Raw genomic sequence first — 23019 nt, forward strand, 5'->3', positions numbered from 1 at the left:
ACTTTTATTCAGTACAGAATTCCTAGACTAATGCAGAATATGACTTGACGAAGGCTGGTATGATTGTGTCCTAAAATATTCACACAGACGCCAATGTTCTGATGCATATCAAGAACAAAAAGTAATGCAGTACTTATGCATTGGGATGAATGTCTGTTAAACAACTTTACAAATGTATTCAAGAAACGGTAACGCAAAGTGACATCAAGTCTGTTTTGGCTCAGCTATAAAGCACTTCCTTCACACCTTTACCCTGAAAACATACCCTGGCTAAGCACATGAACTACATCACTTAAGTGTTAAATGCTATTCAATGGAGTTTGGCCTTCTCAACATCTCCTTACAGCCCTAGTATAAAGTATAACAACTGCAAACAACAATTTTAGAAGAGGTCAGTACTGTAAGAGCAACGGGAAGGAGTTGTAACACCCACAAAACTTTCCCATCCAAATAGACAGAACCACTCATCTCCTTTTGACTGAACAGCAGTACTACATTTCATTAGGTAAATGAATGAAGACCATCACAACATCACACACACTCACCATGTCCTGAAAGTCAGTGAACTTCAGCATCCAAGCAGCATTTAAAAGCTAAGTGAAGAAAGCATGCTCTCTCTCCACCATAAGCATCAGTGGACACAACACTGGAGTCCTTGCTTCAAACGGGGACTTGTATTTAAAGTACAGAGAGGAGATGCTGGCAGTGTCTGCTTTCACAATAGTCCTAACTTTTGTTTTTCTCTGAACAGGAAGAAGTCTTATTGTAAAGACTTACTGAAGATAAACAGTCAGAAAAGTTAGAAAACTGCCACAAAGGAAATCAACTATCTTGTTCAGTCAATGAACGAGTGGCAGAGGTTAGTAGAGTAGCAACTCATGCAAAACTCAGAACAAATCTCAAACTTACGACTACTTCCAAATTCTTCAAACAGGAGCTTCACTTTCTCCCACTCTGTGGAATTCTTCTTGTTGGGAATATCCAAAGGAACAAAAGCACTGTAATACAGGAAAAAAATCTCTTACCCTAATTAGTGAAAAGAAGAATTCTACTTCCAAATTAAGAAAATAGAAATCCTGAAGCAAAGGCAGGGTTTAATTTTATTCACATTCTCAAATGCTGCATTTAGATCAGCAGAGTACATGTACGTGTATGTACAGTCAGGTCTGAGGTCTGATGAACCCGTCCTCTATTTACTCCATTTCTATTTACCCATCCTAAAAGAGGTAAGGACTCCACACTCAAGTATAATTAAAAGACATATGAATATAATTTACTATCCTGATTTGATTCACACGCAGAGAAGCAAATAAACTTTAAGTATCAATTAAGAAATTCTCATCTAAAAATACACTTCTGAAAGTCAAAATAAAATAATGATTTCTCAAACAAGCATTGAAATATAAGGGACATGTTTATCTTCCATTATTACAACTAACCACATCTGCTCCATTCCATTCTTTGTTTTGTAGTTGGCCCAGAGAACTGAGCTGCAGTTCACTAAGTTTCTTTGTTCTTCCAATAAGTACACTAGCAAAGAATTCTCAGAGAACAATGTCAGTTAAAACAGTCCCCTAGCTGAAAGCTTTGTGTTGTCATCATCTGAAGTCAACTAATAAGAATAACTCTTCAGCATCTGTACAGACAAAACAGCCGAGTTTGCAACAGATGGAAAAACAGTGCCTCCATACCAAAAAAAAACTGAAACTAACTTTGAGACATTAAATAGAATGTCTACAACTCACAGGGAAGACAGATTTTAAGGGAAACAATTTAGGTTTGAGTTCTTTCTTTGCCCAAGTCCATAAAGAATGTTCACAAGTATCAACTGGACTTGTATGACAAATTTGCCTAATTTGTATGGCAATTAGACCCCTGCTTGAAGTCCCAAACAGACACATATATTCCAGGAGCAGCCTCAAATTATAAAATAAATGCTTTTGCTTCCAAGGTTAGGGCTAAACCAACTGTGTGCACATATAATCACGACATCAAAACCAAACTGATACTGCCAAAAAAATAAAAAGTTGACATTTTAAAAGTCAAGATTTTAATTTCTAAAGAAAGCTTCTTGAATGTGCAAGAGGTAAATTGAGGGCTAGCACTTGCTTAAGTTAACACATGTTTGTTGACTTCGGATTTAGTTATTGTATCTGCCTCTAGTAGTAATTCTGTCAAACAGCATCCAGACAAAATGAAGACACAGGTACTTCAAAACCAAGTTAGGCAACATCTCTACTTACAAATGACAAAAAGAATTAACTGCAGGTTTATTTGCTAAAAATGGTTAAAGGAGACTGAGAACATAGCTCAAGTCCTTTTTATTTTAGCACAACTATGGATTTGCTATTTGTGGGCCACATGCAGGGAACAAACAAGATGGAAGAACATTTTAGGATATTTATAGCTTCTTGCTTTTTTTTCCTACTATTGAGAACAATAGCATTTTTTTCCTTTTTTTTTTTTCCTGAGACTACCTACAACCAGCATGTCAAAGGACACTAATCAGAGCAGGGGCTATTGAATACATTATAACATTATACTCTTCAGTTAGTACTCAGATAATCCTTGCCTGAAGGAGATGGACATCTGATTCTGCTCCTGCTCAAGTCCCATGCACCAAAGGCCCCAGAAAGGAACACAGGAGTTATAAATTTAGGTAATGCAAGCAAACAAAACAGCTCAGCTGTAATGTCTGATCTTGGGAGTTCTGGACACAAATCAAATTATTAACTGTGGTAATTTTAAGAATAGAAGCAAATTGCTATGCTGTTCAAAACACATCCTGGGTAAATTATGATTAAAATCTAGATCAATATCTAGGCTGCAGAACAAGGAAAGTAAATGCAAGACAAGCAGTTTAAAACTATTCACTCTTGGCAGGGCTAATACACAAGTGTAGATGGATAAAGTTTGATCCTGAAATCAGAGTGTCATTAACTGTCATCCTTAGGAAATTATTTTTCAACACATCAGATTTAGACTCATTTCCTTAAGTGAGTTCTGCTGTGATATAATTTGCATAACTATTTATAGGATAATTAGATCTATTCATAGCTTTTTAAGAGCTAATGGTTCTAGAAAATTTAAGGTAACCAGTTTAATTCTAAACACTGACAGCCAGAGAAGCATGCATTTTGGAACCAAATGTTCATTAGTCTCAAAAACTGCCTTTTTTTTTTTTCATACTAGACTTCTTCAGGGTTCCTTAATGTAGATTGCAGTATGTCAAGCCCCTTGACAAGCACGTGACATTTAGAGACAGTAGAGAGAAAGTGTCTAACATATGGAAGGGGAAAAGTATGATAAAAAAACAAACTAGTTCTGAGTATCCCAGTATGCATTTGCTCTATACTTTGCTTTTCATGGTACTCTGCATCAAGTTATTTGTGCGCAGAGGATTTAAGTATTTCAGACAGCCACATTTTTGCCAGACAACTGTTTTGTAACAGACAAGTAAAGTAAGTAGTACAAACGCTACTCCTGATAATTTGGACAATAACATCCTGCTCACTGAGCTGCGTTATCAAGTCAGAAAAACCTCCAAGACTATATGGCACAAAAGACATTTGTTTCCCAAAAAAGTCACAATGATCTCTAGTGGAGCAAGGGCAAGATCCCAGTAAGAAAAAGATATTCAAACTTTCAGCTTAATATAGTTTTATAATTCATCTGAGGACGCTGACCAGGAAGAGGCAAAAACTTCCTTATGTAGAACTTTAAAACTATTTATTGACTCTTTTTAATCATACAGATTATTTCCTAAACCAATCAGAATAGAGGCTGTCTGGCTATGAGACACTAGTCATGTAAGCACAGGAAGACAGACTATTTGTTAGGCACTTACCAGGAAATATTCCTACCCCCCCTTACTCTCAATCTGTGTGCAGGAACACTCTAGTCCTTTAAGCCTAGACACCTAGAGTCAAACCCAGCACATAAAATTCCAGTTTATTTTAATATTACTCTGATCCTAACCACCAGTGAGAGAATCCCCCACTACTGCAAGACTAGTCTTCACTACCACATTCAGTCAAACCACTCAGATAGAAACTTCAGCTCCAACATGCTTATCTCCTTCTGGTCACACTGTGGAACTCTGTGGCCAATCCCTGCCTGCTATGAAAAGAGCTGACTAAGACAGGTAACTTCGTCAGAAAAAACATGAACACTGAGACATATGCTACTTAATTTATATAAAACTATGCTGGAAATATAAGTCACATTTTTCTTCAGCACAGTCACCTCAGCTGCCTCTAAAACTGAGCCTTTTCCCCTTGAAGGAGTTTTGCAGTTTCACTTCAAAGGGAAATACAAGAATTATCTTTTTCTATCTTACTGGGAGGGAGGAATGAACATGCTTACACCTGAGGATTTCTACTAGAGACACTACCAAGATTTCTAAACTGGATGTGTTATACAATACACCTATCTACACATATGATGTGAGCCAACTGTCAGAAACAGCTTTTGCCAGAAATTTTAGTCATATTTCTAGATAATGATTAAGGTAATAAACTCCTAAAATCTTATAAGAGCAAATACCTTACTTTCACTTAAAAGGACAAGGCACTTGATAGAAAAGTACCTTTAACTTTTATCAAAACTAAATATTCCAGTAAGATGGTATACACCTGGAAGCATTAATTTCACTCTGGTTTCCACTTCACACTCCAGTACTTTGATATGGATCATTTTAGCATACATTCTGCAATTTTTACCAACTTTATTGCTGCAATCAAAATGCTAAAAAGCTTACGACACAGCAGACATGAGAAATTCAGTACTGGTGTACGTGTCATGCTTAATGGTGATCTGCAATAAATTTTTTGCTACTACTTGGACTTTCAGAACAAGATCACTTGCTGCAGACAGGTTACTCACTTCAGTAACATTTGCCTTTTAAACAAACGCCAGCAAAAGCTTTATCATACAAGGCACGATTAAGTCAAGTATTACCTCACTCTAACATTCTTCAGACAACATTTCTATTTAGGAAAGTACATAATATCTAATAATTTTCCTAAGAAGCTGTTTTGCAATGTCTGTTTCAGAAGAATCACTTGAGAAAAGCAAAAACCTATTTGATGGACATAGATAAGGACAATTTTTTTACTCCCTATTGTACACTGAAGCATTAATGTAGTTGTGTTAAAGCCACCATGTCCTTGATACCAATTCACACTGCACATCCAGTCAGCTTGGAAGCACAAGCACCCCTACAATTAAGAAAACCATTTTATCTTCTAGTTAAACTCTTACCTTTCAGGTACATAATTCTCAGGATACTTAACCCTATTAGTGATTAAGCTGATGTTGATTATACAGATTCAGTGTATCATAATTTACCTCTTAGATGCACAGAACTCTGATAAACAAAGCATAGAACAAGTGCTCAATACAAATACTTACCCAATTAACAGAAGAACTGCACAAACTGTGATGAATCCCAGAGTGTATTTGAGCGCAGTTTTAACCTGCTGAATATTCAAGACAAAGTTAATACATTGACATAAAAGGAATATAAAGGAATTTGTGCAAACTATGAAGTAGTATACTTGGCATAACACGTATTCTACAAAAAACCTCCACACAGAAATACTTCAGAAAAGTATTTTCCTTTGAAACAGAGCACCTTACTGGCATGCAGTTACTGTATTCCCTAGGAGGTCTCAAACCACTGCACTACAAAAGTAAACATGTTAGCTTCAGGTAAATTACTATACTACCTTCTTCAAGAAAAAAAGTAAACACTACAGTAGAAGAACATGAAATTTGAGTACCTGTTTCAGAATCAGTACCATCTTCCTATTCTCTACTTTAAAAGCTGTCACTATATAAGGCTTTTATTCTATGGAGTCTCAAGAAGTTTTAACTTCCTGTCTATGAAATCTTCCTCAAAAGATTTTTCAGAAAGTTTGAAGACTTCATGAAAATACAGACAATTATTTATCTCACTAAAGTTTCATTTCATGTGAGACCACAGTGCTTAGACTAGACAATGTCAGACTATGTCTTCCTTAAACCTGCTCCAGGATTTTTATGGAACTACAGTAAGACTTAAATATCACCATGTTAATACCATTTCTACATTTAAAAAATCATTCTTGCTTTCATGTTTTGGCTATATTCATTTGCCTTTTTATTGCTTGGTGCATTTGCTATAGTAAACTTACTGAGCATGTGTTGCCATCATCTTCTTCCTTCTCCTCATAATAGAAATAGACAAAGGGAATCCAAAGAAAGACACAGAACAGAATGATCGAGTACAGAGCTAGAAGGAAGAATTAAATGAAGACAGTTACATTGGCACTTCATTTACTACACAGTAATTCAAAGGAAAGATTCCTCTCATTCTAGCTCTTAATTTCAAGCATTGAAAAGTTGGTAAAAGTCACTAGCCAGCATATAAACTATTACTGTTTAGTGAATTCCAAAGAACCTTAAGGCGAACCCTTTCATACTAAGAATTTCAGATCCATCTACAATTCAGCAATAACAAGACTAAAAGTAATCAACTGTATGCAAGTGATATACCATACTAGCTTAAAGCACAGTGAATAAAAGCAAGCTAAGGCACCCAATAACAGGTTGTTTAAAAAAATGTATATCAAATTAAATTAATTTAAAGGTATTTTGATCACTGCACTCGGTACCAGATTCTCCTATTAACATAAGTACATCATGGATGAAAGACATGGCTGTTACTGACCTCAATATACAAAACAAAACAAGCTGTAGCAATGTAGTACCATCACTTCATGCTCCCTTTTTAAAACGAGGACTAATTGGAGATTGCAACCAATATTTAACTGCATAGCCACTAAACCAAAACAGTCCTTCTGTCATGTCACTTTGATGCACAGGTGATCGTAAAGTAAAAGGTTTAACACCTGTCTTTACAAATACTGTCAAGTTTTGAAGACATTAAGACAGCTAGTCAAAATCAATTGGATTGATTAGCCAGTGGTATGAAAAGACCAATTTCAGGCAGAGAACTTCAAGCTTAAATCTTCAGCTCTCTGTATTATAAGCTGCAAATGCTTTAGAACATGATTATTTAGGAAAATCTTTCAACACTCCACATTATCTTATACTATGAGCATTGCAGAAGTCCATTAGGAAGCTAAAACCTGTGAAGCAGTATGTTACAGTATTTGCACTCCACAAGAAAAGTATCCTGGAACAGTTTACTAAGCCTTCAAAATGTCAGAAGTGCTACACAACCAAGACTGCTTGTGCCAGCACAAAACTGCACCTCTGAAGGAATAAATAAAAGTACTCAGGACAACATAAGTCCTGTAATCTTTGTGTATTTTTCATCTTTGCCCCATTTTGCATGACTAATTAACACCTTTCCATATACACATATATATGTAATTAACACCTTTCCATGAATACATTCATTTTCATTCTCTTATCTTGGCTAGTGCACTTCTCACAGCGCCCACAAGCTCCAAAAAAATCTACCTCAGCATTTTATCCTGAAGTTGGTATAGAAGCCAAATAGGTATCAACACCTAGAACCTAAATATGAATCTCTAATTATATCTAAATAGAACTCATTCTTTGGAAAAATATTTCAAAAGTGTTAAAGATATCTACTGTTTAGCATATTGAGTTAGTATGGCAATGCAAGAACAGAAACAAGTTTTGTTAGTTCATGAACTCTCACATTTGCCAAGAGCAAATTCAGCGCTACAAAATATCTTGAAACCTCAAACTCAAAAAAGAAGCCTGCCTAGGCATTCTACAGCAGTAGTCATACTACTTCAATATTGTGAACGTGTGACTTTCAATTTATGCTCTAGCACATTGCTCCCAGTTACCCTAATTAGGAAAGTGTTTCTGTAGATCAACTCCACAGTATTTGTCAAGCACATCTACAGATCTCTCAGAGTATTGAGAATGGCTTTTCCTAGAACCAGACCATAAAAATATGAACTAATAGAAGCCCAAATTCTTGCATTTATGACTCAGTGTCAATGACTTCTCAAATATTTGCAGTAAGCAGACAAAACTCCATGTAAAAATCACCCAAGTAATACCATTTACCCTTTCGGATAAATTCTTACTCATAAAACTTCAACTTAGCAATCACCATACTTTTGCTGACTCAAAAAGGAAATGGACAATCTAAAGTTTAGCATAGATCTCAAAGCACACATGAAGAGATCCCATAAAATTTAGCAGACAGTCATTGTCACACTGTAGCTGGGATTCATCTAACATGTGTAGGTCAAGATCTTGGTCTATCTCACAAGCAGATTAGAATCTACCAATAATACCCTGTGACCATACATGAAATTTCATCAAAGGACACTGAACATCAAGGTTACTCCAACAGGTAGCACTTACTCACTAGAGGAAGAGCTACACCACACACCTCCAGGTTACTGTCAACTGTTAGTTGTTTCAACCTCATTCTTTGTGATACAAAGCAAACTGTGTTGGACAGTTTTCAATTATAACACTTTCTGCAAAAGAGTTTTCCTTCCAAACAAACTGACAGGCTTTTTTAGAGCATTTGCCAACTATCGATCATTGTTCAATCACTAAAGTACTGTGAGGCATGTTCTATTACATTTGGGGTTAGAAATAGTAACACACTAAGCCACTATGGCTTCAAAGCAATTATTAGACTGGTTTCCTAAGAAAAGCTTTTAGGCTGCTCAAATCCCACTTCGAGATACAGTTATTTCAAGCTTCACTCTGAGAGGTACCTCATTTACCATTCTACCAACACAAACTGATTCTACTTTATCAGTCTATCCAAGAAACCAGGTGCACTTTTCAGGGGGTCTAACAACTATGCAAAAAAAAAAAAAGCTTTCCTATATTTAGTTACAGCTTTATCAGTAAAAAGCAATGCAAGTAGCAAAGTAATGATTAAAATTCTATAATATCAGTTAAATCCCAGTCTTCACATTCTTGCTACAATTAGAAGTGACTTGGATTGAAGGACAATGACCTAAGTGCATCAATTATTAATACCATAAATTGTCAATACAACTACACCAGTCAAGTAGGATCTATATAGTTATCTATTTTCAGGAGACACAAGAAAATACTGGTATTCACATTCTTAAGCACAAAAGGGTACTTCACTTCTGCTCATCCTGTCTGTTTAAAAAAAACCCACTATCAAATACTTTCCCAGGAAGATAGCAAAAAAAAAGTGGAATAGTAGTACAATGGAAGAGTTCCTTAACTTTCTCCTTCTCAGCTGTTATGTCACTATGCTGGGCAACAGCAGCAGGGCACTAGATGATGTAGGAGAAGCATTGTGTTTTTATATATGATTTTTGGAGACTTCTAAAAAAACAAGTTACTATTATTAAACATACCTCTAGTTATAAAACCAGTTATGAAAAAGTGTATCTAGTCAAATTAACATAAGAGAAGAAATTTTAAAAACCATGTTTAAATCTCTACCACCATCTGGAGGATATGCTATGAAATAAGACATTTTCCTACAGTATTTCAAGTAGACCTGTCCAGAAAGGCCAAAAACAAAAGCAGTTCTCCCAATTCAAGTTTAAGTCTTTTTCAAATAATTAGTTCAAGATTTACCAAAAGATTCAGCTAGCCCAAAACACCTTCCAGAAATTCATCAATCAGTCTCACAAATCTATAGCAAACAGTCCACAGACGAGCTTGAAGATTATTCCACCTTGTGAGTTGTGAAATACTTGGTCTGTTAAACAAGACTTTGGCAAACTACAAAGAAAAATCAAATACACATCAATTACACTATTATAAAGTGAAGAATCTCTGTTTTAAAAGTTTTTTGAAAACAGAAGTCTTCTTACTACTTTTGACTTTATTCATTTTTATGCTTGGTGAAGCCTATTCTAGTTTGTCACTATCACTGTCAGGCAATAATTAATCTGTAATTTAATGAAATAAGTCCACTATTTAAAATAATTTCCTGTTCTAAAAAATATTTTCAAAGGATCACAATAATCTAGGAGAAAAAGCTTCAAGTCTTTGGAAATGTGACAAAACCAGGCAACCACCACTGAGTTTGCACCAAGTATTTCACTCTGTGATGAGTACACTTCTATATCCACTACAGCTATCCACAAGTAGTAAAACTTCCCATAAGTTTCATAAGGACCACTAGAAAACTGATATAAGACTATGCACAGGTTTGGTAAACAGTGATTCTATTTCAGTCACTTTTTTAATATTAGTTATACAACTAATTACCAAGATTACCACTTTTGAATCAACTCCTTTATGCTCCTCCACAGTAACTGCTACTTGGAACACAGCAGTTACTGAATCTGAACATTTAAGTGTTGCACTCATGGCTGCATGAACTTTATACATGGCAGAGGAGTTTCACACTGCTGTATATGTTAAGTGCCACAAAAGTTACAGCAAAACTATGTGTTTTCCTTAAGGGACCACTAAATACACAGGAAACATGTGAACCACAGATTATACAACGGAAACCACTAGCCTTTTCATGAACTGGCTTCAGTATATTTACATTTTAGAGGGCTCTTGAAGAGCAAAAATATTCTCTTAAGAGCACTCATGTTTAACCAAAAAGGGATAACCCAATACGACCTCTAAAAACTTCAATATTTCACTTAAAGGTCCTATTACTTGAAAAAGTGATAAAATACTTACTGTAATACCCATAAAGCACAGTGTCTTCAATTTGTCTTGAAACATTAGCATCAGCCCACACCTAGCAATAAAGGATAGAAGCATTTATTATCAAAGGCAATAAAAGAAGACTATACAAGAATCAACCACTAAAGGACACAAATAAAGGGAGAGAAATCAAAACGCTACTTCTAAAGAATTCCACGCTAGACTGCTAGCAACAGTGAAAACCACTGGGCAAACAGGAATAAGCATAGGACAGTTTCTCAAAAGGAAGGTTTTAGACCCAAAGGAACATTAAACAGCTTTGGCAGCTCCCACATGTGTTCTGCTAATTCCCACAGAATCTTTGTAAGAGTCTCTGAAAATAATCATAGAATGGTCTGGGTTGAAAGGGACCTTCAAAGACCCCCTAGTCCATTCATCCTGCCATTGGCAGGAACACCTTTCACAAGGTCAGGTTGCTCAAAGTTCCATTCAATCTGACTTCGGAGTGCTTCCAGTGATGGGCATCCACAACTCTTCTGGGAACCCTGTTCCAGAGAACCATCAACATGACCATAAATTTCTTCTTCATAGCTAAATCTACACTCTCATTTTAAAGCCATTACATTTTCTTCTGTGTCTACAGGCCCTGGTCAAAATTGTTTCTACATCTTTCTTATAAGCTCCCTCTGTATTGAAAGGCTGAAACATCTCCACAGGACTTTCTCTTCCCCATGCTGCACAACCCCAACTCTTTCAGGCTGTCTTCATAGGAGAAGTGTTCCAGATCAGACAGTTTCTGTGGCCTTGTTTTACCAGCTTTCTTGCGCCATGGGCCACACAGTTGGACAAAGTATACAATGTACACAATATTTCCATCACAGAACAGCTTTATTTAAAATTCACACATACAACAATACTTAGACATAAGTGTAAGAAAAAAATTTATTATGCTCAGTTATATATAATTCATTAACTTTTATTTTTATTAGCTATTACATCAGTTTAAGCTCTCATCTCCTTTTTCAAAAGTACGAGACTTCACTTTTTTGTTTGAGTGGGACTTGAATTACATGAATATTCAACTTAGCAATAGCTAATTTTACAAGTCAAATTCCAAGAGCACATATATCCCTTGAACAAAAGCAAAAGCAACTCAGTCCTGGGGAATGGTCTGGAGAACAGAAGCAATGAAAGTGAAAGTACAACTATGTTGGAAACTGCAGTCAGCCAGACGGCCGAAACCAAGTTCTTGTGCCCACTCCCTCTCCTCCAAGAGAGAAACTATTGGTTTAAGGAACCTAAATATTTTATGACAATCATTGGCAGACAAACTCAGGGATTGAATACAATGGTCCAATGCTGCCTGTACAGCTTAAACATATTTCAAAATTGTTTTAGTTATGTGGGATCCAATCTACATGTGGTCAAGAGCACACAACAGCATTTTAAAAAAGAAATTTCTAGGCATTTGTATTAAAATATACCACAAAAAATTAGATTACAATAAGAACAGATACAGAACATTTAAATTGTCTCATGTTATATAGTAAGAAAATGCTTATTTGAAGTAAGCCTAAGGGAAAACCAAGATTGAACTGGACCGTTTGCATGGCTTGATTCCAAGTAGCTATTGGAAAAAATGTGTCTCCTACGAGCAATAGAAACATTTAAAATGCACAAAAACCAAGAACAAGCAAGAAAAGCAACAGTGAGACCCAAAATTTAAGAGAGTTTAAGAGGCACAGCCGTTGCACAGAAGAGGTAGCTAGTAATGGAAATACAACATGGCTTAGCAGCCCAAGAACTGCTTCTCCTTCAGCTACAGAAAAGCTTTTTTAACACAATACAGATAAACATTAAACATTGCAATTGCTTTTCATTTTGTTTTTTAAATTAAGTTACATACAGGACCAGAGTATTATACTAGGAAGCATACACTACACCATAGTAAAATAGTGAGCTGCTATATTACACTAAACAAACTCAAATTGCAAACGTGTGCATTTCACGATTACTTACATCTGCCTCAGAATACAAACTTTGCACTATCTGCACAAGAAGAATACGTAATGCAAGTCAACTTAATGGTATATCACAATTATGTCACCTTTCAGCTGCCAAAGCCTCATATTTAAACAAACTACAAAGCAAAACACTTAATTCTAACTGGCAAATTATCCATATGCACACCACCATCAGCAACTCAAAGGCAGCAACCAGTTCATCTGAGCTGTTTCAAAGGCTACTGACAGCAGCACTGTCTTGTCAAAAACAAGCACTGCCAGCTAATGAGTATCAGAGCTCCAACAGTCCCATCATCTCTGGCGACACACTAGGCTGTTAGGTAAAGGAATTTACTCAACTAGCACATCCAGCACTCAGCTGAGAACTCATTTGAGCAGCTCCTAGATCTAGTCTTTTTCTTTTCCATTCATTACAACCCAAGCTTACAGTATATACAGTAAATGGCATAGAAGCACAATGATTAGGGAGGTAAAAATTCAACTGCCTTCAACAAACAATTTAAGGTGTCAAAATGGGAACACATTCTCTAAGGACCTGCAGAATTCAGGCATTCCACACTATTGTGCTGTACTTCATTTTATTCATGCAGTTTAGCAAACATGTATCACCTTTAAAATACCTGTACCAATGCACTGTACTGAGAGACAAGGGAAACCACAAATTGCAATGAGCACGATGACCCCTATTAAACTATTATGTTTAAGTATTTTGTAACTTAGGTCATGTTAAAAACAAGTGTAAAAAGTACATATACTCGTAAAATGTTGCTATGTAAGTAAAGACATAAAAAAGCAGCTTTAGACACTTTAAGTTTACCTAAATGCTAAATCCAAAGCAAAGTTCCCTTAGAAGATTAATTTTATAATTATATTAATGGAAAATTAGTTACAAAGAACACTTGCTCCTGCATTAATCATTGAGCAAAGTCTTCTCCCAGCAACTCTGTCCAGTTAGTGACTCATGTTAACATATTTTAACAGTACTATTCAAACTGTACAGATAACTTCCACAGACAAAACTATTGTAAGTTAATCTGACTTTCCACTGTTTTTGGTGAGGAACAACCACGAATTTTATTCTTTTGTCCCCATTAAATTTGACATTTTTACTGTAACTGCTAGACCCTGTAAGACTTTCATGAGTACCCAGGGAAGCTAGCTCCCATTCTCTGCAAATGTCCCTTAACAGAGCTTAAAGTTATGCAACAAAACAGATCTCACTATTTGTGATGTTTCATCAAATGTAGATGAAGCACTCATTCTTCTGACTAGCCTCTGCCAAAGCTTAGGCAACAAAAGGAAGATGCAGTATGAAAGACTGGAGACCAAGTCATAGCATGATTAAATATGAGGAAATTTCATATCCAGATCTCAGATCTTCCAGCCTGTTACCTCCAAAATGGGACAGTGCCAGGATTTTGACTGCCAGATAGAAAGTAGCATCCAGAAACGTGCAATCTCAGCCCCATCTGCCTAGCAACAATGTTTTGGCCAAGTATTATTGCTTCATAACTAGTAATTCTTACTCAGGAGGCATGGTCTCAGTCAATAACTTCTCAGTTAGCACCCTTCTAAAAATAAAAATCCTGGACATTTCTAGTGTTTTTGTATTCTGAGCATCTGCATAATGAGTTGCTTCCCTCTCACCCTCATAAGACGCAAAAAACCTTAAATGGTCTGCAAAAAGTACCTCCCATCAAGCAGATGCTACTCTTTGAATCATTAAGAGGACAACTGGCTTTTAACAGCTCATGTAGACACCCAAGGCTTGTGACACACTCAGTCTTAACCAGACTGAAAGAAGCCACCGGCTTTTAACTTCATATAGTAGCAAGAATTCATACATTTCAAAAAGGAAGGGAAAGGTTTCATCACCCTCTCTGCCTTCTGCTAGAACAGTAGGAAAAAAAAAAGATAATACAATGATGTGAGCACCCTTGTTTCAAGCAGTCTTGCTGCTGGAAGACAGCATCAGCTACGCTTTAAATATTTATGAGACTTGCAGGTCAGACCCAGAGAATTTGGGTTCCAGCAGCAATATTATGTTTTTAAGCTATGGCAAGGTTTTCTGTTCTTACGTGCTTGTATTAAGTCCAACAAGTTTTCAGATCAAACAGATCAGATGCAACTGGATGCATTTGAAATCCTTTGAAACAAACTAAAGCACTGACAGTGCTCACAGTCAAAGCCTTTGAGCTGAAGTGCTGCTGTTGAATATTATCAGGACTTCAAGTACAAGGTAACACTCAAGTTTTTATTAGTATTAAACAAAAAGCCTCCTTTCCTACTTAACAGTACTAGGAACCAAAGTAATCCAATCCTCCAAAAAAGGAGTTACAGTGAATTCTACTGTGTAACTACTGTGCAAAACTTGCCAATACCAAACCTGTTCAATTAACTCGGTATAAAAACTTTAAGATAATATTTGTTAAGTCTCAGAATATGGTGAGATACACCATTACGTGCTAAATGCTACAAGCCACTTTTACCATAAACAATAATTTGTAGTAATTAAAAGATGTATAAACATTCTTACCAGTCGTGTTGAAATGAACAAAACCTCAAGTTAACAAAGGCTGACCAAGGCATAGCATACAGCCCAGCCCTTGTCAAGGAAGGCACCTCAGAATACATGATGGAAAAGGGCTACACAACACTTTAATGTGAATTCCCCCAGAAAGCAGCATAATATTCACAACCTTCAGAAAAAGATACTCAGTTAGGTATTACAGTTCAGCCAATCTTTGTAGCCAGAACACACCACCTTCCCTTGTCACAGAACACACAATTCTCAATGAGAACTTTGAACCATCAAAGCCTTCAATTTAACCTCTGTTGCTAGTGTAATGGGATTCTCCCTAGGTTTGCTACAAGCTTATTCATCTTGTAAACCTTCAGCTATATCTACAAGTTGACAGTAGGGTCGGATACATCAAAAATGTAAAAATTCATTTAGCACTTCTTTCAAGTTGAGCACCCTTTTTCCTCATGACTCTTAACACTGATACCAGGAATTACAGCTGGGATGTATAGTTGAACCAACAGGGGCTCCCAGGATGAGCAAAAAGATCTGAATCTTGACTCTATGTTTCAGAAAGCTGATTTATTATATTATGATATATATTATATTAAAATGCTATACTAAAAGAATAGAGAGAAAGGATCCATCAGAAGGCTAGAAAGGACAGGAGAGGAATGATAACAAAAGCTTGTGACTCCCACAGAGTCCAATCCAGCTGACTGTGATTGGCCATTAATTAGAAACACCCAACATGCACCAACCACAGATGCACCTGTTGCATTCCACAACAGCAGAAATCTATTGTTTACATTTCTTTTCTGAGGCTTCTCAGCTAGAATAGGAGAAAAATCCTAGCAAAGGATTTTTCATAAAATATCATGGCTACAGGAATCTAGAGGAAAAGTGTACTTACAGAAGAAAAAATTTTTACTTAGAATCTGGATAACTGCCACTACTCTTTTGGCATCAGCTCTGAAATCATCCTGTTGGAGTTTTTTGATTAACTACTAATTTTTCTACAGAGAATATCATCTACATCTGCTACCTGGATCTCCCTCAAAAAGTCACTGAGAAGATTAAAGACTTAACTCACTCTGCCCATCCAAAGCAACAAAGGTGTCTTGCCAGAGTCATGGTCCTTCAGACCCCAGCATCATTTATAGGATCTTGGAAGTGTTGGACTTGAAAGAATGGTCCAGAGAAAGGGCAATAATTTTCAGGAAATAGTCTAAACACAATTCAGTCTATCCTACTTGCAAAGCAATGGCAAGAAAGAAGCACATGTTACCAAGGACAGTTAAAAAGCTTTAACAATTCACGAAGACTACAGAATCATAGAAAATACTGAATTGGAATGGACCATCAGGATCCATCAGGATCACCACTCCCAGTCCTGTGCAGGACACCATATGCTTCATTTTAAGACATTCTCAGCCTCCTACCTCAACATTACCCCTTAAACTGAAATTACTGCATCAATAAAGCTGTAGTTACCTATAGCTTTGTAGGTTCTGACTGCTTTCAGATTCACTCAACTTAGGAGGCCACATTAATATTTCTGTATCATAATTTCAACACCTGTGTTTGGCTCAAATGCATTAATGTCAGTAGATCTCACGTTATTTCTGCAAGCTAGAAACTTAATTCAGTTGAGACTTAAAAGACATAGAAGAATGCTTCTTCAAGGCACTATGGAGTAATTGTATTTTAACAAGCCATGAGAGTACCTACAAACACCAGGAACTAAGCAGGGCAAAGAAGCCTCAAAAGCATAGCCAAAAAGGTACTTGACAACAGAAGTGTTTACCACAAGCATGAATGCTTGCTCTCAGTACAATTTTTAAATAGAACCTATCCACCTCACCATATCACAGCATGTGTCCATTAACAAGGATTTCTAGCCCACAAAAAACAGTATTATAAGTAATTGTATTCTAGTAATTGTATTTCCTTAAATAAAAATTTGTAGTGACTGCATGACCACCTTTGATGACCTGTTCTCACAGGTTTGTTTCTAACCAGGCAAAGTACACATTAGCAAAAATGTGTCCTTTGCAGCAGGGAATTCTGCTTAGTCCCCACTAGATGTGCATGTTTCAGCTGGACCCAGCTACACCATGGTTATTTCTCTAGATAGTCACACTCAATGTATTTAAGACTCCTATTTTCATTGAATTGCTGACATATGAAAGATCTCTTCCATCTTCTATAATGACTTTAATTCCAAGCAAGCAAGGCCTGAAAACACAAACTTTTCAGAACAGCATTGAGTAACAGCTTAATTTATTCTGTATCAACCATGAGCAATAAAGATGGCAAAAAACACATCACAGCTCAGTTCTAAAGGCTTCTCATACCTTGCATTTATATAAGCACCAACCAAAGAGCACTATATCAACTGCAAGCTAGTTTTGAAGCACTACACAGATCTGGCAAGACCTGTATCTTCCTTTGGAAGTAGGACAGGAAGGGAATACAATCTGGTGTGCAGGCATTTACCTTTCTCCCACTTTATCATTTGTTTCAGGAACATAACTTTTACAAGAGATCCAGTTAGGCTCCAAACCCAAGTAAGTTGTTATTCAAGATAGCCACATGCTCCAGTTTGACCTCTTGTTACTCACAATGTCCTCACAAAGACACCTGGTCAATACCTTCAAGAATTCTTCTTGAAAATTCAAGTAATATTTGAAGTATTGGGAAGAGCTCTTACAGAAATTCTTAGAGTAGATGAACAAGTACTCATGTCATTAGGAACTCATTTTGCACAGCAACCCCCTACAGTTTATACATGCAGTAGTTCAGTTAAGGCTTTATCAGCCAAAAAGAGATACTACAGCAGTCCCCTCTGCCAAGGGTTTCTGCAGCTTTCAAAATGCTTGTTAATTCAGGCTTTACATTGCAGGTAGATTACCACAGTGAATCTTTATAAATCTTTAAATGTTCCAGTATTTTTTTTTTTGCTGACAAAAAAAGACAACAAAGTTACAAAGGGGCAATACAGTCTATATTTGAACAAAAGCACAACAAGTTTTATTCTACAATGCCCTGTGACAATGCACTAAAAAGCAACACTTAAGCAATTTGCTTTTATCTTCGGGTCAGTACATTCACTCTTCTGCACAACAGAAGGAACAAGCATTTGGAAATGAGTAGAATATCTGAGAAAGCATAGAAGTCAAAACTGAAATCCAGTTCAAATACCAGATATGAGTGTTTTATGCAGTGCTAGTACCCAGCTTTGAGAAAAGTCAAGTCACTAAAACAGGTATTAGCACTGGTTTCAAACACTTTCACAACCCAGGAGCATGCTTTTGCAACACAAGTGCTTGTTTTGAAGAGACAATTACCATTTTTTAAAGTCCATACCTTAAATGTACCATTTTGGTTTTTCATGTATGAGACCAAAAATATGTCCACTGGCAGGAGTGCTGACGTGATAAGAGCAACGGCCAAGGCAAAAATCGCTGTTATGGTAGAAACCACTTCACTTTCCCGCCGACTCTGATACTTGCGCACATAAACCCAGCAGAAAATTAAAATGGCCTGAAATACACAGGGAAAAATACTTATGAGCTGTATATTACAATGTCAGCAAGTAGGTACTGATGTTAGACCCTGTACGGATGCCTGGCATAGTACCAAGACACCTTTTACCTGAGCACACCAGGGTTATACTGACCACGCAAAAGTCACTCCTCCTTAAGAGCAGCTTGAGCAACAACACCGGCGCTCACACGCGGAACACGCGAAAACACAAACAGCGGGGCTCGCCGGGCAAAAGGACAAGGCAGCCCCGCTGCCAGCCCCGGGCTCTGTCCTGCGGCACCCGCGGGAGCGGCGGGGGAGCACCGGCGGCCGGGGCAGCCTCAGGGGCACGGGGACCGGGAGGGACGCCAGCACTGGGACAGCGAGCGGCCGAAGAAGGAGTAGCAGCCGGCCCAGGGAAGGGGAGGGGATGTGTGAGGGGGCCGCCGCAGGGCGGGAGAGCCGCCTCTCACCAGCAGCGCCAGGCCGAAGAGGCACCATCCCGTCAGCAGGTCAGACGCCGCCGCCATCTTCACTTCCGCCAGCGGAGCGCGGCCGCCCCGCCGAGGCGGCGCTTAAAGCGGGCGGGCCCGCGTCACCGCCCACGCCGCGTGACGTCACGCGCCCGCCCCGCCCCAGCCCGGGCTCCCGGCCCGCCCCGCGGGCGCTGCCGCCGCTCCGCCGCTGAGGGAGGGAGGGAGGGTGGTGCTGCCCCGGGGACAGAAGTGACGGCAGCCGGGAGTGTTCCACCCCCGTCCCCGTCCCCGTCCCGTCGGGGGGCCAGAAGGGGGAATTGGGGTGATGAAGAGCTGTCCTCACTCTTGCTCCCGAGATGGGTTTGCCTGTCCTTCCCTCCTGGGGCAGCGCTCGGTCCGAGCGGGGTCTTGCTTGAGGGACCGCGGGAGGGGAGGAAGGGGGTTTGAGGATAGGTAAAAGGTGCGTTAAGAGGTATCAAGCACTTTCAATCCTTTTGGTTTTACTTCTTGCTGTAAAAGTGTCCCAACCATCTCCCTGCGTGGCCCGCAGCGCCGGGCAGGTGTGCGGGCGGTGCCGGCGGGACTGTCCGATCCCGCAGGGCTGTGCCGGGAGCGTGTGCGGGAGCCCCGCACCTCGGTGCCCCTGGCCGGGCTCCACTTAACCGCGACAGTGCCAGATTTCGGGCAGGATCCCGGTCTGGTGAGAAGCCTCGCTCCGGGATGCCGTGCCCGGTGTGAGGGCAGCCGTGGGCCGGGAGGGGTGTCGGGTTAGGAGGTGCCTTGCGGAGCTCGTGTTCCCGAGAGTGTGGATTTGGTGGCACGGGGAGTGGGAGACCCTCATCTGCAAGGTGCTGCCGCATGTCTTAGTCTCTGCTTTGCTCTAAGTGCTGCATGCATGCAGTCAAGTCATCAAGGTTGGAAGAAACCTTTTAAAGTCCACGGTCCACCCGGCACTTGCCACTGTGACCCCTAAACCACTAAACCGCATCACCCAGCACCAGATCCGGACACCTCTTGTTGCACCCCCAGGGATGGGGACTCCACCACCTCCCACCTATTCCAATGCCTGACCACCCTAACAGTGAAATTTTCCCCCATATGTACTCTGAATCTCCCCTGTCTCAGCTTAAGGCCGCAAGGTTGGGTGCAAAGGGGGCTGTCTGCCCGCAGAGTGCCCGGGGATAGCCCGGGCCCTGTCCGGAGCGTGGGCTGCTGTGCCCGGTCTCTGCTGGGTACACAGGCAGCTCAGGGGTGGAAATGTTTGAGCCTTGCTCGTTCCTCAGCCTTGGTGCAAGGGGCTCAGGGACCTAAGCAGGAGGGGTGGTCACATTCCTGTCCTGAAACAATAGATGTGTTTCCTATGTTTCCATTCGCTGTGAGAACAAGTGTACTCCTCCCAAGTAAGAGGAGTTGAAATTCAGAGAGACTGATGTGGGCAGGGGGAGCTCAGCCTGGGAGGGATGAAGTTCCAGGTGCTGTGAGGCCAGCAGGGTGATGGGAGCTCCTGGTATCAACAGTGTTCGTGAGCCAAGCGTGAGGTCAGCTAAATGGAAGCATTTCTTGTGGGCTCATAGCCTTGAGAGATCTGTCGATGAAGGGGCTGTGAGAGCCTTACCCAGACTGGTTTTTGCTCCTGCTGAGATTTAATATGTATGGGGGACCATATATAAGGGACAATAGTGTATGGTGGTGCTTGTGAGCTATATCCAGGGAATCTGAAGTGTGTGCTCAGGTGGATGAGTTCTTGCATGGTGGAATAGCTTTGTTACAAAGTGGCTGATAAGTTTGCTGGGGTTCAATTTGCTGTGACAGTGTTGTGACAGCACTCACAAGCTATGAGTGGGGTGGCTGGGGCAGCAGGAGTTCAGGTAGGCTTGAGGCTTTGCAAGAAAGAGTCCTGGCTTTGGGAGGACAGGAGAATTGGAAGCTTTTCCTCAGACCAATGATGTGTGCTGTATTTCTCAATTTGTTGCCAGGGCAGTGTGGAAGACACTGGCATGTAGCAGCATTCATTAAACTAGTGATAATGGAGCTGGTGAGGGTTCTGGAGAGCTTGTAAACCTTGCAGGTAGGTACCTGCAGGGGTTGTGCTGGCTCATGGAGGGAAATGATGCTTGCAGGGGCAAATACCTGTGCCATGTATTAAGTTACTGTAAGAACAGTGCAGGTGGAAGCAAAATGAAGTGAATATTCACAAGGTGCTTGGATGATTGGTTATGGGTGCAGTTTTTATGTGCACTTGTAGCATTGCAAGGAAGGGTCTGCTGGTGGAGAAGTGGTATTTTTGGGAGGCTGATTAGGGAGGGACAGGTGTTTGTGCTGTGTCTTGTTTTGGTGAGGGCAGGGGCAGTAAGCAGGTGGCTGTGCAGTGGCTGTGCCGCTCATGAGCTAAGTGGGTAGTTCATGACAATCCAGGTGACCTTGTAGTCTGATAAGAAAAGCAGCAGATACTATAAAACTGTAATTAGTTACAGGTCAGTAAGCATATTGTGCATGTCCTTTTAGTTGTTGGAGATTTAGGGTTTTTTCTTTGTATATTTCACTATTAATGTGTGCGTATTATCTCCACCACAGAAAATATTTCCCTGGATGTCATTACTATTAAATATGTATGTTGTAATTCAAAATTGCCTAAGAACCCATGAAGAATTAAAGCCCTCGAAGAACTACATTAAAAATAAACTATTCCCAAGAGGGAAGGGAGGTTGCCCTTGGAGTATATAAAGTTTTTTATGTTTTGTACAGTACACCTTTACCAATAAAATATTGATATACCAAACATTAGGGACCTGTAACTGCTTAAGAATTAAGGCTGCTGTTAAAATAAAAAAAAAAATGCTATAGCTCTATGCTACCACAGTTCTTTTTGTTTAGAATCAAATGGTTACATGAATATTTAACTTGCTATAGTAAATAAGCCGTAACTGTACTTCAGCATGATCAAAAAATCTTTCATTCTAAATGGCTGAGTTCATATAGTTTAACAAAGATTAAAAAAAAATCAACCACACAAAATTATAGAGTTTCCACTAACAGAAAAATCCAGTCTTTGAGTCTTTTGCTAAAATCTTCCTATATTTTTGCATTAAATGGTAATATTAAAGAAATTCCCATAATTCTATCAGATCTATTATTTTTTTGGTAAATATGGTTGATAACCTAGTTTTAATAGGGTAGTGGGCAATCTTTTCAAGGTTTCAGTAAAAATGTTATGTCCCTGATATAAAATGGTTAGTGTAATTCATAGTTTAAAGGAAGAATTCAAGTTTTTGTTGGAATGGAAGTAATGCTTTTAAGTACAGTGCAGGAAAAATGGAAGTTTTTCTTATGTTACCATTTTGGTATCTGAATGTGTTTGTTTTTTTCAATACCATGTCACCACTAGTATTCTGAATGTGTTTTTCTTATTCCAGGGTTTATAAATTCAAATTATTTTATCCCTTGTTTTAATAAAACAAATCTTAGCAAATCTATATCTGATGAGTTATCTACGAAAAAAATTTAGAGAATCAATTTACTTTATTTTTTATACCATTGGGTGGGAAATGAAGATGTCCAATATACCAAAAAAAACCACTTTAATGGCAAAACCAGTATTTTTTAAAAATGGTATTCAAATAATGACCTTTGTCTACACATTGTGCCAACAAAAGTCATATAATCATAAGTCTTAAAAATGGTATTCAATTTATGTGTTGACTCTAGTGAGGAGGTGGAAATTTCACCTATTGTTACTGTTCCTGAGGAACCTAAGACTAACATTTTTCATGCCTGTATTCACACAGCTCTTTTTGTAAGAGGGTGCTCATGCATAAATTGGAGATCAGATTTCTGAGTACTCATGTTGTCTATTGACAGCACC

At 38.9% G+C, this 23019-nt stretch overlaps 1 protein-coding gene across 2 annotated transcripts in view; it reads right to left on the reverse strand.

Moving 5' to 3' along the window:
• LMBRD1 (LMBR1 domain containing 1) overlaps window positions 1–19297 on the reverse strand; it is a 63979-nt gene extending 44682 nt beyond the window's left edge. Inside the window, exons 1-6 of one of the 2 annotated variants that reach the window (XM_064412322.1) lie at window positions 19155–19297; window positions 18523–18699; window positions 10642–10702; window positions 6177–6274; window positions 5413–5477; window positions 910–998 (exon numbers count right to left, since the gene is read on the reverse strand). In XM_064412322.1, coding sequence (XP_064268392.1) covers window positions 910–998; window positions 5413–5477; window positions 6177–6274; window positions 10642–10702; window positions 18523–18699; window positions 19155–19211 — 547 coding nt within the window. In that variant the 5' untranslated portion in view covers window positions 19212–19297. Of the gene's footprint in view, window positions 1–909; window positions 999–5412; window positions 5481–6176; window positions 6275–10641; window positions 10703–18522; window positions 18700–19154 lie in introns of both variants that reach the window. The other variant, XM_064412321.1, reaches the window with a different exon arrangement.
• Window positions 19298–23019: the final 3722 nt, after the last annotated feature.

This window comes from Passer domesticus, chromosome 3 (genome assembly GCF_036417665.1).
Source record: "Passer domesticus isolate bPasDom1 chromosome 3, bPasDom1.hap1, whole genome shotgun sequence".
Classification (NCBI taxonomy): domain Eukaryota; kingdom Metazoa; phylum Chordata; class Aves; order Passeriformes; family Passeridae; genus Passer; species Passer domesticus.